We start from the raw sequence: 19,199 nt of genomic DNA, 5'->3' as shown, positions 1-19,199 counted from the left end.
AGCCAGGTGAGCCCAGTGTGTTTATCACCCAGTTCTATTGGGTTCTGCTGCACTGACACTTCCTTATCGAGACAATTATGAAGTTCCTCCTGCTGCAGCCCGTGGCAGCTTATAAATGATGGCCATTAGAAGAATTGATAAAACCTGGTAGTGACTGAGGAGATGTCTCCTGAAGGCTTGACCCGGAGAGGAATTATGCAGCAGCGTCTTTAAAACCAAGCTCTGCACGCTCCATGTGCAGCGCCGTCTCACAACCATTTGATCCTCTCACACTTTTCTCTCTCCCTTTCATGCCTCTGTCATTCTCTCAGTGTCGTTCTAGTTCTGCGTGGCTCTCCGTGCATATTGCTCTCAGTAATGAGTTCCTGACGTGTGCAGCGTAGCCAACTATTTTCTTATCTACCTCCAAGCAGCAGGGCACATAGAGCGGCTCAAACCAGCTCTGTGCTTGTGTGTGTGTGTGTGTGTGTGTGTGTTAGTGAATATGCAAACCTCATTTGAGTGTGTTTGGGAGAAAGGCCTCTGTAGCGTGCACCTTTTGTCTTTGTGTGTGTGTGTGTATGTGTGCGTGCATTTCCAGTGTTTGGGATGTGCAGCTCTCTGCCAGTGCCACAGGAGGGGAGTGTTGGTCTGTGAGTCCGCTTGCCCCCCTGCCTCCCTCCCCTTATTATTTATGTGATATTCTCACAGGCATCACCCCCCTCCTCTCTTGTATTCATCCTTTTTTGTACTCCTTACTTTTGTACTCCTGCTGTAACCTGCAGTGTCTCCTTTCTTGTGAATACATCTTTCTGCGAGTGTGAGGAGGTGGTTGACAGTTTAGAGTTGATTTTATGTAGATTCAAATTTCTCTCTCTTTCTTCCGTGTATTTAGTTCATGCCTGTTTTGCGCTAACAACAAAAATAAAGATGCACTATAGACGTAAAGCAAGTGAGGGATGAGATCATGAGGCAGAGAAGTGGGGCAGCGATGAGACAGAAATGGAAGAGAGTTATTTAAGATGGCTTGCCTGCAGGGCACAATATCATACAATAGTCCGCGGCTCGGTTAGAGCAGACTAATATTTTCTGTCCTGGCCCTGGCCTGCCTGGGTTTACCTGCTCGTAAGACAAACATCTGGGCGGGGAACACTTGTGATCTGCAGTAAATCCTCCTTTTCATCTTTTAAACTCAGAGTCAACTGCTGACTTTGTTTTTATAAATGATTTAAGAGTCGTCCCTGTTCATGTATTCTGCCCTCGAGCTCACATATTGGGAGTCTGGAGCGCACTAGCTGCTGGTTATCATGCAAATGGAGCTAACCAAGCTTAGCTTAGCCAGATTGGCTTGTTCATTGCTGCAGTACATTAGCCCCCCCCCCCCCCCCCCCCCGTCTTACGTTATGTATGCATGTTAGAACTGCCGGTAGGTCTCACAGTCAGACTCATGAGGGCTACTGCAGTGTGCGTGTCTGTGCGCATGTGTGAGTTCATGTGTGTATTCGGTGTGAGGGTGTGCAAGGCCATTTAAACCTTTGGGGCCATGCATGTTAGTCTTTTGCTGCATTGATCAGGGCTAACAACATGCGCACACACACACTCAAACACACACACACACAAATAAATCTGCCATGGAGACTGCACACCTAAGCATTCTAGCAATAAATCAAGTCCTAACCTTCTCATTAGAAACTGCAGTTCTCCTGACCGTGCTGGATGTGGATTAATATGTGGAATAGTTAATGTTGAACTATTGATGATCTGTCGATGGTGTGTTTGAAGAAGCAGTACTTTGTTTGCTGTAGCTGATGAGTGTGGGAGGGGTAGAGCCTTTTGTTTGAGTCCATGTATGTGTGGATGTGTGGATGTCAGCCAAGGTGCAGCCGCCGCATGAATATGATCACAGCATCTGTGTGTACATTCAGAGCGTGTGTGTTTGTGTGTTTATCTCTGTGTTCAGTCAGTGTGCCTAATCCTTAGATCATCCCCTATTCATCCTCTCATCCTCCTCACTTACAGCCCTAATCCTGTCATCCCTGGCTCCTCTTTTCACCCAAACCTTTATCCACTTATCTCCCTATCCCGTTATCTCTCGCTCCCATCCACTGTCCCTCTGCCCCTCGCCCCCCCTCTCCAGCCCAGCTCCCCTCGTTTGCCCCCTCCCTTTCCCCCTACCTCTTCCAATCACTTACGCTGCAACCCCCACCCCCCCTCCATCCCTCTGGACCTACTTCTAGCCAGACTCAGCAGATGTCTGAAAGCTTGGCATCAGGGCTTTTTTTCCGCAGAGTTCAGTCCCTCCCATATGAAAATGCAGTGCAAGGAACTGCACTCTCATCTCTGCAAATTAAGCGCCTCCTAACAATACAGTGGTGGGAAGTGAGGGAACTGAGCCCGAGCCAGAAGGAAAAGGCGCACTGCAGCACGATACAGATTCATGTTGAGGTTGGGGTTTAGATACTGGATCAGTAGCAGGAGCTCCCTCCGCTTTGTGAGACGTCCACCTGGGTGATGAAGGCAGCTGCAGCAGAGAGAGGCTGATCTTGGAGCCTACCCCACGCAGCTAGCTACCGAGCTGTCTCCCGACTGGCCTGCCTACCACTGTTCTTTGGAGCTGACAGGCTGCCACGCAATAAATAACTCATCAAAAAAAGCTGCAATGCAGTGGGGGTCGCGCTCGTGCTCTTTACTTTGAGGCAGTCAGCTCGTGGATGGAAGACAGCATCTTATCCCTGCCTGTTCCCTTTTCTCTCTCCAGGGGTTTGAGGAGACGGCTACAGCAGCTTTCTGACTCCATCCAGACACAGGGTTAGATGGCTTCATGGAAGGATGGATGCTTTGATGAATAGGAGGGACTGAGGCTGAGAGGGAGGGAAAGTTTTAAAAGAGGGGCGGGAACAAGAGGAGGCAGGGGGAGCACCGGGACGTGTAGCGCGAGTATGTGAATGACAGACGCAGAGCAGAGAAGAAGAAGTAGAAGAAGAAGAGAGAGAGAGAGGAGAGTAGAGACTCAGGCTGTCAGGAGGAGAGAGACGTAAAGGCCCTGGGGGGGAGGGGGGGTCAGAGCAGCAGGACCGGGGAGACGAAGAAAAGGGAGGCAGAGAGTGACAGGGAGAGAGGGTTGTGTGCTGGAGAAGTGCAAGAAGGGACACCGGCGAAGAGAGGGAGGAGGAAGAGGGAGTGAACGAGGGAGAATTTGAATGTGTGAGACACGGACGTGGACTCAAACCATCGTCGGCTCATGGTCCTAGAGCGCAGACACTGGAGAGGAGGAACTGGAGGAGAAATAGAGACACAAGGAGAAGGGGAGAACAGGAGAATAGTGGAGAGCTGGTCACCAGTTGTTCCTCTAGATCAGACCATGATGGGGCTTTACTACCCAGCAATGCTGCCGGTAAGTTCAGCTTCTTTCCATAAACTACTTTGTGCACACGTTGAGAACTGCAGGACCAGAACCAGACAAACCAGAGATCGTTAATGATTTTTCTTTTTTTCCATTTGGCTCAGTTAAAAATCGTTGTGCTGTTCATGGTTAGGCCTGTTATGGTTTGCAGTGTCTTGGCCCAGGTGAGGCCTTTTTCAGATAGTTGGCCGGGCGTCGGGCTAACAGCAGGGCTTGTCCCTGCAGCTCTGCTCCTTTCACTTATTAACTCTTTGTGCACAAGAATCTCACATTCTTTTGGTAGAGAAACCATGGCTTTAGCGGCGTCTTACCAAACTGCAAATATGCAACATTTTGCAGTGGAGGTGACAGCGCGGTTTCATTATGATTGTTACTAAAACCAGAATGTAGTGGATGTTGTGTGCTAGGCTGCACTTAGCATATGGTGGGCGTGTCTGTGCCATTTTAGCTGAGAGACAGCCCGAGGATGAGAGCTGTTCACTGGCTCTGTTCTAGCATGTCCTGCTCTCTGGTCTTCGGTTCCTCTGGGCCTAGAGGGGTGGGGGAGGTGGCAGGGAGGTGCAAGCATGCAAACATGTGGCAGCAGCCGCAGCTTGCACTGCTGGCGTTGACAGGCATGCACAGGGTACTACATGCTTTTGCTATGCTGACTGCACACAGTGCACAGTGTCATGTTATATCTGCCATGTATGTAGGCGTGTGTCTTGTTGTCACGTCATGTGCATGGAGGGTGGAGGCTGAGATTTTGTCAAGCGATTCAATGTTGTCATCCAAGCTGTCGATGCAGTTTAGACCTCATCTGTCCCCAGATTGACAGAGACAGGTGCCAAGGCACAGTTGTTTCTTCACACACACACACACACGCACGCGCGCACACACACACACACACACACACACACACACACACACACACACACACACACACATACAAAAGACAGTAGTCCTTTACAACCCCCACCCCACTTTCTGGCGCCACAAACTGAGACATACTTATTTGTTAATAAAAATAATGAATACAGGAACCGGCCTATTCTGTGGTAACCCACCCACTGGAGACTCTGCAGTGTTTATCGTGGAGTACATGGACATTATGGTTGAGGCTATGAAACTATAACAGTTCTGCAGTTCCTCTTTAGTTACTGTACAAATTGCTCTTCACCCATTCAGATGCATTTATGCTCAATCAGATTGACCCTCGAGCGTTTGAATCTTAATCGAATATCCGTTTTTCCTACATGAGCTTTCACTCTCTCCATTTCCTCTGCAGTTTGATACTGGACTTTTTGGACCAATGCCAATATACGTTTTTTAAAGGAGTAAAAACATCCGATATTCTTATTTTACCAAATATACTTAAGTGTTTTTTCCGTGTTTTGATGTTTCTGTTCCTCGGCCCACCTACTTCAAATGGAATGTAGCTAGTAGCTAAATTTGGTTCAAAGCCTTTTCTCTTTGAAACCAATTTATTCATGTGTTTCTACCATTTCTAACTCGATTCCTGTTTCTATACTGGACAACTTAAAAGCTGATACCCCCCCCCCACCCCCCCCCCCACCCTCTATCTGTTTGTTTCCTCCTCTGTTCTCCTCCCCCAGCGTGTTAGTGCATCGCCAAGCTAAACACATTACTGCTCTTCAAAGAGACTGGTGCCAAATGGAGGATGGTGGTAATAGCTACGAGGGTGTGGGGGCTTGGTTCCATGTGGGATTTCACTTTAAAGGTGACCAACCACCACTCACACGTCCTGTGTGAGGTTAATGGTGCGATTCTCTTGTTGTGGTTAACACATCCAGTGGTGGAGAGTATCTAAGTACATAAACTCAAGACATTCCACACCACAACATTTGTTCCTGTTGTTTTCTCAACAGCATTGGTTCCCAGTCACCTTTTTAAGAGGATGTTTCACACTGGATAACTTGAATGCAACAAATTGGCACTAAATACCTTTAGCCTCATTGAATAAGCTTTATTTCTAAACGTACTTATGACGACCCTTCCAGTTTTGCAAGTTTGGACGCAAAATCTATATTGAAATAAAGAGGAAAAAATGTAATTCTCAGTCTTTCAGCATTTTCCAGAAAAAATATTATCTAAAGTTATGCAATATCTCTAAAAGATTACATATTTCTTTTAAGGCCACATTCCAAAGCCTTGAAGTTTTATCATATTCAGAGAAACGAATCAGTTTAATCTGCAAATTACTTGGCAACATTTTTTCTGGTAAAAACATCCAAAACTGTGATTACACTTGAAAGGCTCCGGCCCGGACGGGATCTTGTGACAGCGTGGACAGTGTCACAGTCGGGTCGGACATGGCTGCTGGGCATGGGTCTGCTGACATGCCATCTAAAAACACGTCTATTTGATTCTCTGCTGTTCCTTAGTGCAGAATATGACTTTATAAAATTTTGCACATGTTATATATTTTATATTTCACAGTTCAAACCAAAGGTGCGTCAGTTTAACTGGTTGTGGGGAAATAGGTGAGCACATTTCGTGTTTCTCTTGGTTTGTGTATGAAGGTGTCCAGAGGTATTGCATCAACCCCCCCCCATATTATCTCCATAGGACTGTAGTTAGCATCAGAGTCCTTTTGTGTACGTGTGTTTGTGGATCTGCGCCGGTGAGGTAACCTCTCTTTGGATTTTGCGCAGTGGAAATGACAGACGGACTACCTGTGTGTCAGTGCTGCTTTCAGTTTCCGGAAGCAGCCTACATGTGAGAAAGGAAATGTCCGAGTCAGTTGCTGCGGACCTTTTCCTGCTTGTCCCCTCGCGATATGTCCCCTAACATGTCCAAGTGAGCCCCTAGAAGAAGACAGCAGGAAAACGCCAGGAAAAACCAACAGCAACAGATTTTTAGTTTAATGCATTATAGTTGTGCTGTGGAATGTCTGTGTGTGTGTGTGTGTGTAGCGGCTCCCACATTAGAAAGTGACAAATAATACTGACACGACCCGAACGCCTCTTACCACGGATTAAACCCTCAACCCGTGTTCAGAGTTCTTTCTATTGGTGGCGTAATGCACTGTGTGATATTTCTCTACCTCGGGGTCAACTGTTCTCACACTGCCCATGTAGCCACCATGATATTGTCCTCGCACTAATGCTGCTCTAACTGCCGCTGCCTGAGGCTGCGTGCAGCCGATCAAGGTGTGAAAACACACTGTGTGTTATCTCAACACAGAGGCCACATACATACACATACGCACACACACACACAGGAGGCATATTGCAAGCAAAGCACAGATGTGGTGCAGTAGAGCCCTAAATGTATGCAGCATCTCCTGGGTTACCTACTCCTGCATGATAAACAGCCCTGTGCACATACTACCCCGGCTCACACTGCAGCAGTACGTCAGCACCGCCGGGTTTTTACAGTTGGACTCGATCTGCAGAGGATACGACGGCAGTATGCAAATAGCCCGTCTCCCTGCATCGGCTCAGAATTATCGATGCAAGGTTTTAGTAAACATTCCAGGCATTTAGAGTCAGCTCGGGCTTTTATAAAAACAGATTTTCATTGATCCATCACGGTTGGTTTTATGGATTGTTGGTGGTTTAGGTTGAAAAGCTCATTCTACTGCAACATCCTCTGTAAACCAGTGAGGTTTGAACGTGGTAGAGATGCACCTGTCTTCTACCTATGCACAAAAGACAGACTGGATTCCAGAGAGAGGTTAGTTGGGTTTGAAATGACTTCTGCTTTTCTCCTCATTTAGCAGAAACGTAAAAGAGACGTCAACATGTTTTATTTGAGGTTTCTTGTCTTAACCTGCGATACTGGTTCTCTAAGAGCTTCTCATCCGCTCCTGTACTCAACCTCACTCAAATATACTATAAGGTGACTGAATTAAGCATAATTATAAAGGAAACCATTTTCCTGCTGTCAAATTTAATTGCATTTCTGTTTTACTTTGGATTTATTTAAGTTTTATGTTTTATTTTAAATTGGCCTGAATTAATTTCTTCCCGGCTTCACTTGTCATTAACATCAAGTACATTTTTTCTTTTAAGAAATGGTGAATAATGACTTTACAAGCCTGAGGTGTTTCCTAACCAAATAACCCAAATACACTCGGGTCACTTTCATTTATCACCAGGAAAATTATCAAATCCTCACATTTCAGAAGCATGAACCATCAGAAGTTTGTTACCTTTACTTGACATAATTTATATTTGATGAACTAAATAGATTTTTTTCTGTCGATTAGAATACGTCTCGGAAAATGTATTAGGTGTATTCACCCTTATTGTTTTTGGTTGTCGACTAAATCCATTGAGACAACAACAGACTCTGAAGTGGTTCTGTTGTTTTGTTATTGTTTGTTTGTTACCTTTGACAAGAAAGTTTTTATTCCTGTTCATTTCTTTGTTGGTTGTTGTTTTTTAGGCTTTCTTTAATATTGCAGTATTGACATTCACATTTTCATGGATCGGGGGGGCTGGAATTAGGCACATTAGTGAGGCCTGGTATTTATGAGTGTGTTCCATGCGGTTTAACTTGATTGAATTTAAAGGACCTTTTAGTGCTGTTCTAATTTCATTTGCAAAGATCAGTGTCTGGATGTTTTGGTCTGTTGTACTTTGTCAACAACAAGAAGAAGAATCTAAATCTTTCAAAGGGTTTTTGATTTATTAAAAAACCTCTGCCTCTGCCTGAGGTTAGCGAGAGTGTTGGAGAGAAGCCTGTCAGTGTGATTATGATAATGATCCTGATGTCGACGATGATCGGAACTGTCAAAATTGAGACCCGTTGCATGTCGGGGATCTCAGCCCGGGCACGAAGCTGCTGACAGTGACGGACATCACCACGTCGGCAAAACGTTGACCATGTCTGTGCCACGAGTTTCTCTCTTTACGGCCCTCGGCTAAAAGTTCCCTGATTATTTTTCTTGGCAAACAAAAATCCATGTGTCCTCTGGATCGGTTCCAGTCGACTATAGATTCACCTCTGAAGGGAACTTTGTGCAACCTGTGTGTGTTTGTGATCTGATTGGCTCTCGCTCAGGAAGGAGAGACAGAAGCTCCTGCAAACGGGCGGCCGTATAAGGAGATGGGCTGTAACCTGAGATGTTGATGGACACCAGTGCAGTAAAAGCCTTGAGTGACTGGAGGGGCGGGTGTTGTCGGGTTTATGAGACAAAAAAAAAAACTCCCTCTGGCTTCCATCAAGCGTGGCAGGCGATGAAGAAGGGGGAAGACAGAGGGGGCGGGGGGGGCACCAAGAGAGACATACTTACTCCTCCAACCACAGGGAAATCTGAAGAAAAGAGCCTTTCTGTCCTCAATCAGGCGTCTTTGGCTAAATAGCTTCAATAGGAATGATTTTGCACGATTGATGAGCTCCAGGAGCATCACCACCCGGCCGCTCAGGCTGAGCTTCGGCTCCAGCTCGGTGGTTAGAGGTATGAAGTGAGCAGACAGACACAGGCGGTGCACACTCGAAAGGCTTTTGCCGTGAAAAGCCCCCCCGCCCCCCACCCCCTTCATCGTTTCCCCGTGTATGGAAAAACATATGGTGTCTCAGGTAACACAACTGCTGTGTGCACGGAGTGAGAGTGAAACGGCTTCGGTTGAATGGGCCCCACTCCAGATGGTTCCCTTTCTGAAGTTTGTGATATCAGATTGAAGAGGGGAGGGGAAAAGGAAAAACAAATCTCATCTGATATGTTTTGATATATCGTTTTAATTTGCAGTGAAGCCAGTTTTCAAATCTTATCTCTCACTGTCAAATTTTAGTCTGGAAAGTTTGCTTCGAGACCAGACACTGTAAAAAAGAAAAAAGGGGGCTGTCATTATTTCCCATAATCCCCTTCCCCCTCCTGTTAACCCCCCCCCCCCCTTTACTTTTTTCCATTATTTCTTTTTTCCTATCTCCCTCTCTCCCTTTGAATATATGATGCAGCCATGTAGGGAAGTGCTGCTCCTTAGTCAACGGGTCAGGAATGCATGCCTGGACTTAAGGTTGCTCTGTTTTCCGCTCTGATCCTAATCCACTGACAGCTCTCATCCTTCTCTCCATTTATTAGTCCATCGATAGCATGCGTTGCACATCCGCTGGCACGGCAAACCCCCGAATGATGCAACAACGCACAATCGCTGCCGAAATAGGATTCTTAACAATTGTAAAAACCTTAAAATGTTCCTATTTTTACTGGTCTACTCATGTGAGAGCGTTGTGGAATGATATCCTTCAGGCTTTATTCAGCTAGAAACATGGCGTAGCAGGAAAAACAATGTTGTTGCTTTTATAAACCATGACGCAGCTTCTGCCCTGAAGCCGTGTCTGTAAGAAAAAACATGATGCGTTCCTAAAAAGAAATCCTTGTTAATGAAATATCTCGGCTGCAGGAGAACCCCGGCACCGCCCGGCAGCTTTTACTTTTCTCACTGAAAACATCCTGTTAAAACGCAGTTAGGCCTGATTCCCACTCTGCACGATCAGAAGCTGTAATTCTCTTCATTTGTTATTTGTGTGACTTTGCTTTAGGCTGTCATTAGACTACAGGACACACCCTTGTGTGGCTGAGTGCAGGCTACTGCATGTTTACATACCTGCATGTCCTAACAAGTACATTTAGGCTCTAGGATTTAACCTAGGTAAAGTAGACCCAAGCCTAACCGTTGAATTCTTATATCTTCTAAAAGGTTTCTGATGGTTCCTCTTTAATCAGAGGCGACAGAGACCGTAGCGGACGCAGTAACACAATCAGTTTGCACACGTTCTTTCCAGACACACAATTAGCCATACCACTGTGAGCGTGGCAGTGAACAAGTTCCCCAGATTTTTCCATCCAGCCTTCTCTCTCTGTCTGTTGGGCCCAGGCCCCAGAAGCTGTCTGTCTTGCAGACAGGCCTTTTTAGCATCAGCTGGCTGTTTTTCAGCCAGTGAGACAGTCACTGCGGATGAACAATGAGCAATCAGGCTAAAGGATTAGAGAAGGAAAGAGGGGAAAGAGCCTGTTTGCTGTGCGGCATCTTAGTTGCTCTGGCTAATTAAAAAAGGCTTTCTGGAGACTGTGTGTCTCTAGGCGTGACCCAGTCTACATCCAGACCACCGCACAGACCAGACCAGTGGTTAACGGTGTCGGATGCTCCGTGTAATCCTGTCCGGCCTCGTGTGGAAGAAGGAGCCCTGACTCCAAAGCCACCGGCCTTTTTATCCCCTTTTCTCACTCCGTCTTTATCCATCCTCTCATTTTCTTTCACTCTGTGACTTTGCCATAAAGGGATTTTTGTTGAACACTGTCTGCAGAGTCACCGCACACACACCTACACACACACACACGTATAATAATTCACTGCAGCAGCTGCACAGCCATAAAGAATCTGTAGATAATCCTGCTGCTCATATAGTTGAAACGGCAGAGAGGAAAAAAAGCACCCGAGGCAATGAAGTCCCAGCTGATACACAGTTAATCTGAATTATAGATGACCTCTAAAACACAGCCAGAAATTCAGGAAACCAGTGTTCCCACAGTTCACCAGTAGCTGTAAACGTGTCACAGTTAACGCGTCATGGTTCATATATCTAACTTTCTGTATGGCCAACCATTACATAAGCATCGTTGTGTCTCCAACTGTGTATCAAATTTTCTGAGTCTTAATAATAGATGTGTTTTCTGTAAATATTTCATGGTCGGCTGACTGAAAACACATGCCTGTCAGAGATATGGAGGTGGAGGGAGGGGATGGGGGGAGGGGGGGGGACATCGCATGCAGGGAACGGAGTGAGAGAGAGAGAGTGAAATTTAATAGGCTGGATTTGCACCCCCTCATTGTGCCTTCATGGGGACGCAGCAGCAGCCACTGCAAAGAGCCTCACCGGGTACATATGTTAAATCGTCTCCTTCTCCTCTCCCCTCCCCCCACCTCCCCGCTCCCGCAGGGCTCTCAGGATTCGACAGGAGGACAGGAGGGTCTGGTGGCCCCACCCTTCGCAGCATTCCCCCCTCCACCCCCACCTCAGAACGGGCTCCCGGGGACGGAGTTTGTTCCGGGGGCCATGTTTGGCGCTGGGGGCCCAGGAACAGCAGAGGTGGGGGTGGGTGTTGATGGAGCAGCCACTGCAGCCATCATCAACAGCAGCAACAGCGTAAGTCTAGATCCACTCAGCTTCAACCAGTAGTTCAGTGGAATCTCAATGGGATTATTTTTTATGATAATCAAAGACATACAGTATTTGTTGGGAAAAGAAACATCCTCCCCTCTATATTTTGAAGTTGTGAAAAATAAATTATAATCTGCAATTTTATCAAATTTAATGTGTTGTTACAATATTAAATATCTCAGCTATATCGAATAACCCGGAGGATAAATACTAATCCAACACTCTCCAAGATAATAAAAGTAGTTTTACTGTGGTGATGCATTCAAGTGATTCTATTAACATAGTAATTTTCAACGATATATTATATAACTTAATCATTATAGCAGTGTCACTAACATGGCTGCAGAGTCTTATTGTTATCATTTAGGATGCAGCTGAGGTTGTGTTTTATTTCTTGCTCATGATGAAGATGATGTTTTTCTGCACCCATCAACTCAGTGTGTTTCCATTAAGATTACATAAATAAGAGGTGTGGCACAGGGTTGTACCAAAGAAAAGATAAATACACTGAGCGCTTAATGTGAAAATACACACAACCACAGGGATAAATTGCCATAATTAGTGAAACATCAGATCATAATGAATAAAAAATTAATAGATATTATAAAGAACTTAAAATAAAGATCATAACATAAAAACAACTTCTTTTGAACTTCCTCGTCACGTTCTCTCGTCTCTCTTCCCCCCCACAGGTAAAAGGAGATGAGGAGTCACTGGGCGAGGCGGGGGTGCAGTGTGGTTCAGGCAGCACCGGAGCGGGCGGCTCCATCGACGACCCCTCGGAGGCCAAAGGGACCCCCAAGCGCCTCCACGTCTCAAACATCCCCTTCCGCTTCCGGGACCCAGATCTCAGGCAGATGTTTGGGGTAAGAAGTTGAGAAGGTTGTGGGGCTGAGGGGCTGCCTCTAGGCGGGTGGGGGGTGCAGAGACAGACCAGAGAGTAAGCAGTGGGTCCCTATGTGTGTCAGTGTGTTAGTATAAGTGTCCAACTCAGAGCTGGGCGACATAGGCCTGGCAGAAACACACAGTGGAGGAAGTTGTCTTTTTGTATAACAGTGACCCCTAGTGCAAACTAACTGTAAGTTACACAAAGCGTCTGACTCTGCAGTAAATCCAGATCTGAACCAAACCTCTAACAAATCAAAGATTACATTTTGATATTACATCTTGACTAATTTATTTTTTCCACCCAATTTCCTTGCAGCAATACGGGAAGATTCTGGATGTGGAGATCATTTTCAATGAGAGGGGTTCAAAGGTAAGATCAAAGACACCCTCTCCTGAAACGACTGTGGACTGTTGATAAGTCTTCCTGCCGTGCATGCCCCCCCCCGACTCTGTGATGGCCCACTACTAATTGTGCAGCTTCAGTCATCGTTACACGTCCTCACAATGGAGCCCTCGTGCTCAGATCTGCAGTGCTCTCTGTGGCTTCCCTCTAACCTCCGCTCTGCACCACAGGGCTTTGGCTTTGTGACGTTTGAGACCAGCGCAGACGCAGAGAACGCCCGGGGAAAGCTCCACGGCACGTTGGTGGAAGGTCGTAAGATTGAGGTAATTTTCCCCCCTCTCTCTCTCCCTCTGTCTCTCTCTCTCTCTCTACTGTCTTCTGTCTGTACTCCCATCGTAAATTCTGCTTGAGCACTCACTGCTAGCTAGCTCCCATCCTCCCTTTAGTGACATGCTCTGATGCAGCCCACTGGTAATCCCACTCCCTGGTCCTCTGCAATGTGTTTTTTGAATTTTAAAAAGATTTGTTTCCTCCTTTTTTTGTTTTGTTATTGTTGTGGTGAGAATGATTGGGGGTGCAAGAACACTATACAAGGCATGCTGGGTATTTCTCCTCTGCAGCATTTCTTTTTTTTGTTTCCACATTACGCTGTTGCCTCTTCAGCTTTTTTGTTTTCCACTGATTCGCAACTTATAGCCACACTGATTTAAAAAAAACCTCTTCTGCAACAATTGGAATGATGTTTGTGTATTTTGCACCGGGGGGGCACAAGAGGAACGCAGTGAAAGGATGATGCATGGCAGATTGCCGTCAGATGCTCTTTTTTTTGTTTTGTTTCCTTCCCTAGTGTAGAAATCCTTCTGTGTTCCCCTCTCCCCCGGTGTTGTGGCTAAGTGGTTGTGACAAGCTTATGGCTCCTGGTGCAACAGCAGCATGCCGGGAATCACACTGACGCATGTTCACTTTATGAAAGTCTGGGTTCTTGACAAAGATCTGTTCACTTCTCTTCATGTGTGTCGAGTCCCTGTGTGTCCAGGTCTTTTATTTTGATATGATTCTGTATTATTTTCAATATGTGACATGAGCATGTGCTGAGTTTTTGATAATTTCATCTGGGTTTTCAATCAGCCAGTCGTTTGTTTCGGATCTCCTAATGCTCGCCACTGTAAGCCGGGATCTCTGCATGGGCTTACTGTGGTGATCTCCTCGTGCTGTGTGTGTGTGTGGGGGTGTGTGTGGGTTCTTGCATGATGGATGAGGCTGGCTGGACCCCCTTTTTTGAGTTCTGTACTCTTGAGTTCTGCTGCAGTGTGGTGGAGAATGAAAGACCGCCACCTGCATCCACTGGTACAACATACTCCCTCCACCACCACCTCCCCCCTCAGTCAATCAGCAAGCTGAATGGATACTGATGGAGCCAATAATAAAACCCTGCATCAGTCAACAACCTGTGTCGTCCCTGACATTGCTTTAATCTTGATTCTGTGTTTCTTCCCAAGTTCTGCATGAAGTCAGTCACTTTTTCTCGATGGGCGAGCAGTCTGTGTGTTCAGTCGTCACTCTGCATGCACTCTGTTGTACTCCAGTAGTGGTGTTGGGCTGTAGCAGCTCACGTGGCGGCTGCATGGTGGGCCAGCAGCAGGAGTCCGTGGAGTGTGTTTCTCTCTCTGTCTGTTTATGGTGCATGGGCTTGAAGAGACAAAAGGCTGGGGCAGGACAAACGGTGGATTTGTGTTTATACATTCTTCCAAGCGAGGAGAAAGGGCCGGACATTTCTATTTGAGGTGATGCTCCCTGGCAGTTCTCCCTCCTTGCAGACGTTGCAGCAGTAACTCTGGCTCTAATTGGTCGTATCATTTCAGAGTTTGTTGAACTATGTTTTCAGAGATGAAGCAAAGACAACCGGAGCAATTCAGAAACTCTGAAATATAGGCCTATTGTATACCATTGTTATACATAAATATTGTGTTTATTGTGTGTGAGTTCACTGCTTTCCACTGGCATGGGTTTAGTTGTCGAAGCCTAAGTGTGCATGACTGGTATTTGAGCGTGGAAGTCTGCGTCCTCGCTGAGGCAGCTCTGCAGACGGCTGGATGTTTTTTTTCTTGCATGTTCATTCTGTACGGCTCTGTAGTCGATTTAGTTTTGGTGATGGGACTGGTTCAGTCGGCATGGAATCAGCTGCACCGGAGTGCCTCATTGACCAAACGCTGAAAGCTGAATCCTTAGTTTTAATCAACGTTTGCTGTTCTCAACCTCGAGTGCTGACATTTCTTGTTCTTGGTGCATGCCAATGGGAGTAGTCAGTAGTTCTGTCAGTAGCTTAGCCGGCCATAGTGTGCATGTGTAGTCCATGTGAAACAGAAAGATAATTGTTGTGTTTAAAGTTACACTGTACTTCTCTTTGTCTGGAATAAAACTCTGCGCTTTGAAGAAGTCAGTTTCCTGTGCGCTTCCAATGTATCCATGTAAGTGGCTCAACTACAGTTCACTTTGTCTCTACCTGCTTCTCTGTGACCCACCCCATCACTATTAATTCTATATATAGCGTCCTATAGGCCTATATATAGGAGTCAGTGTGCATCACCTACATTTACACCTCAATGCATCTCCACCCTGGCTGTCACTGTGATTGTGTGTACGCTCCATGTCCTCACCCATAACGTCTTGTCTGCCACAGGCCCTAACATGTGTCACACACGCCTCACTTTGACTGGAGGACACCCGACAAAGCTAAGGATAGAAAAAACATATAGTCACAAAAAGTGTAGTCGCATACGTGCACACGTTTTCCTTCTTTTGCCGCAATTACTGGCTGCACAGGAAGTGTTAACAGGTCTCTGCATGGTCTCCAGTGGAGCAGCTGTTAACCTTGATCTAACATCCTCGATTTTTACTGTGATCACACAAAACAACATCTCTTTTTTTCCAGGCGACAGGTGACAGTCTGAAGGTCCAAAAAGCAAAGATGTAAAAGAGTAAGGTGTACGTTGGCTAAATGATATCTAGTTGAACTGTTCCATATCTGGGAGTGGCAGACTGTCAAGATGGAGTTTAATATACAGGGAGAGGGGTGAACTCAGGATTTATATTTACACACAATCGGAATAATCGCTGTCGTGCAAAAGAATCCGCTGCTTCACTTCGTTTGTCTTCTTGATTTGTCCACGTTGCAAACAACGCTGTGGAAGGACGATGTAACACACTGTGCTCACACAACCGCAGAGGAGAAGGCACGCAGGCCGAGACCATGCAGAACCTCCTACGCACCCCTTCACTCACTGCTGCGCCAAAGTTGTGTGTCCGTGGTTGACCTCTTGTGGCCGGAGATTTACGGGAAGTGACAGCTCTTCCTCCTCCTCTTCCTTTTCCTCATCCGCAGCGCAGAGTTTTAGTCAGACAACACAACACAAGAATAGCGGCGAATAGAAATAAAGTTGTCGGCCTGTAAAAGTGGTGCAGCTCTGCATGCGGGGGGGGTATATTATATAAAGAGTGTCATCATCTGTGGTGAAGAGGATGAGGAGAAAGTTGTGGATGTGGTTCTGCATGCCCGACCATGCACACTCTCACCCATCGATGCTGCTGCCATACACTGGTCCATGGGACACAACTGGCTTCAACTCATTCTGGCCCCGTTTCCATAAACATTCAGAAACATGTCGACTGGTTCACTGCAGCTGTGTCATCGCAGTGTGAGAGCTGGAAATCGATAAAAGCTTGTTGTCGAACTGGCGACGGCCTGAAGCGAAGGATTACCAGTGCATTGTGTCCCAGTTTCACAGATGAGCCCCTCCAACCTCCCCCGCCCTCCCCCAGTTTGCTTTGGATTTGACCAGTCCTCTTTTTGTTTTGTCGCTGTCAGAACATCTGTTACTGCATGATATGGCTCCGGAAAAGACGAATCAATGAATGACACGTGCGAGTGTCCGTGTGTGTGTGTGTGTGTTTGCTTTGTACAGGAGTGAAACGTAGATAAGGTTTGTAAGAAAGGGGGAAAGAGAGTTTGTACTTTGCCCTTTCCGAACCCTTCTGCCGTCTTTTTGTGTTCTTGGCTCCGTTCTTTCTCTTTCTCATCCCTTCATTCTCACATCGCCAGTCGTGTTTGTCTCTGTCACTTTGTCTATGACTGCTTCTTCTAACTATAACATTCTTTTTGCCATCTTCTGTCTGCCGTACCTAGTCTCCACCTCTGTTCATCTGTTTTTCAGTTTTCTGTCTTGTTTTCATGGTTTGACTCTTTTTGTGGTGACTGGTAGAAATTAGAGCCTCTCTCTCTCTAGCCACAGACATTTCTTCAAACACACATACTTCTCTTGTGGCCTAACTCCACCACATAAGAATGAGTCTTGCAACATCTAACCTAAATACAGACCTTGACAGCATCGAATCAACTTCTTCCATTCTGCTCTTGTGATGGAGGCTGGTGGGGATTTGTTTCTGCTCCTCCTCCACATCCTGGGAGGTGTTTCTCAGTCCCTCATTGGACTCACTAGACTAGTTTTTGGGGGGTTTAAAGCCAAGGTGGCCCCATATCTCCATTCTCCTGTACCATGTCTTCTGTTTCTGTAGAGCACCAAATCCTGTCACTGTTCTGATTGTTGTGCTGATGCTCAGAGCATCTTCCTCCTCCTCCTCCTCCTCCTCCTCCTCCTCCTCCCTCTTCTTTCTCCTAAACTCTGTTCTGAGCTGTGACACTGCTGCTCTCAATTTTTTTATTTCACATGACGGGCGGGCGGGGGGGGGGGGGGGGCATTCAGGTTTAATTTGTTACTCGGATTATTTGTTTATTTATTATATTTTTTCTGTTTCCCTGACGACTTCTGTGTGTTGTTGTCAGTCTCCACGGTAGCCACTCGCTGTTTCTACGGCAACGGTAAGTTGTGTTCAAACATCTATCACTGAACTGATCCCCCTTCCCAACCCCCCCCAACCCCCCCCCACCCCTGAAACGGGCCTTTTGATACAGTACCATGCACAATCTACAATATTAGCCTTTGCATTCCTATATTAACCAAATGTAACCGGCCCAGTGTAACGCCCTGGGAAACTCTGGGCATTGTGTAATTCCCAGTAGTGCAGGCACACACAGACAGACGGGCACAGCGTCTCTCAACACGTTGGGTCATTTAGCCACATGCCCCTCCCCCCCCTCCCCCCCACACACGACATTAACACCTCACCGGGAATGAACGAATGTAATCACCCTCCTCTGTGCAATCACACGGCTTCTATCCACAAGACATCTGATTAATTCCCCGTTGGACTCCATGTATGAAGTTTCCTCCTCCTAATGAATTAAAATCAACAGAAATGACACGAAGCTTTGCTGCCTACGATTGCTTTGAGTGAATGCCCCCCCTCTCCCCCCCGAGCTGCAGGGCAGATAACGCTGCTCTGGTTCTGAATCTCTTCACTTCACTGACCCGCCTGCTTTGAGCCTCGCACTTTGTCAAAGGTTAGCCAACTGGATTCAAAGTGCATTTGAAAAACAGACGAGAACTGTGTCTAATAACAGGAAAGATGTTTAGGAGCCATGTTGATGAAGATGTGGATTGAGTTGCACCAGCTATTCATAAATCCATTGCTACGTGAGAATATAAAGTTCTTCCTAACTTCTTGGGAACTAGTTTTAAACTAGTTATCTACTGTTGAACTTTGAACACTTCTTGGCTTGTAAAGAAGCTAGAAACGTATAAATTGGTCACTAATATAAACAGGAAGTCAGGCTGAATTCCAAAGGAGGCAGAATTAGAAGCGTAAGCATTTTGTTAACTCTTTTATTTGTGCTTGTGTACGTGGAAAAATGTGTTTCAGTGTTTGACATAATATTATAGTTTAGAAACTATCATTTACTAAATAAATCAGAATGTTATTGCCATAATATTGTTATTTGAGGTATTTAGTAATTAAGTCAATTACCATTCTTCTAAACTTGCTTATTTTGGCCCGTTAGCTGCACTTAGCTGCTGCATCACTTCCACTTGAAAGTGGATGTAAATATTTAGGATGCCTCGTCCACAGGAAAGTATCAGTTTGTTTTTTAATTCAGTGACGTGTAAAAAAAAAACTCAGGTCCAGAACAGGAAGTTTAAACTTTTATGAGCCGCTGGTGCAACTTGCTGCTCACGTATCAAATCAGTCAGACCTGGTCCCAGATCAGTCCCCCGTTTAAAACTCCATCAAAACGAAAAATGATAAGTGCCTGTTTGCATGTGTCGTGCCTCATGTTAACAATCCCACAATGCATTGCTGTTGGACAAATGACTGTTGCGCGGCTCAACCGCTGACAGGGGGTAATAAACATGATTAATGACAATCGTCTCAAAGCACTGCTCCCTGCTCAGGGTCTGTTAAACCGGGAGACGTGAAAGAGGGAGCGGGCGTGGACACGGCCTCTGTGTCGTCGTGTCACCATATGCATCTCTAAACCGATGATGGGGTTTACCTCCCAGTGTCCCTTTGGGTCTCTAT

The 19,199-nt window shown here is 46.1% G+C and overlaps 1 protein-coding gene across 3 annotated transcripts in view; it reads left to right on the top strand.

Annotated features, from left to right (window-relative positions):
- Positions 1-19,199, top strand: part of LOC133970738 (RNA binding protein fox-1 homolog 2-like) — a 41,189-nt gene that overhangs the window by 11,158 nt on the left and 10,832 nt on the right. For all 3 annotated transcript variants that reach the window (XR_009924331.1, XM_062407778.1, XM_062407777.1), the window contains exons 3-6: positions 11,273-11,479; positions 12,187-12,360; positions 12,699-12,752; positions 12,956-13,048. Coding sequence is in view for 2 of the 3 variants with exons in the window: in XM_062407778.1 (XP_062263762.1) it covers positions 11,273-11,479; positions 12,187-12,360; positions 12,699-12,752; positions 12,956-13,048 (528 nt within the window). In the remaining variant the exon portion in view is untranslated. The remainder of the gene's footprint in view (positions 1-11,272; positions 11,480-12,186; positions 12,361-12,698; positions 12,753-12,955; positions 13,049-19,199) is intronic.

This window comes from Platichthys flesus, chromosome 16, assembly GCF_949316205.1.
Source record: "Platichthys flesus chromosome 16, fPlaFle2.1, whole genome shotgun sequence".
NCBI lineage: Eukaryota > Metazoa > Chordata > Actinopteri > Pleuronectiformes > Pleuronectidae > Platichthys > Platichthys flesus.
Note: the sequence above shows the minus strand (reverse complement) of the source record. Positions and strands in the feature narration are given on the sequence as shown.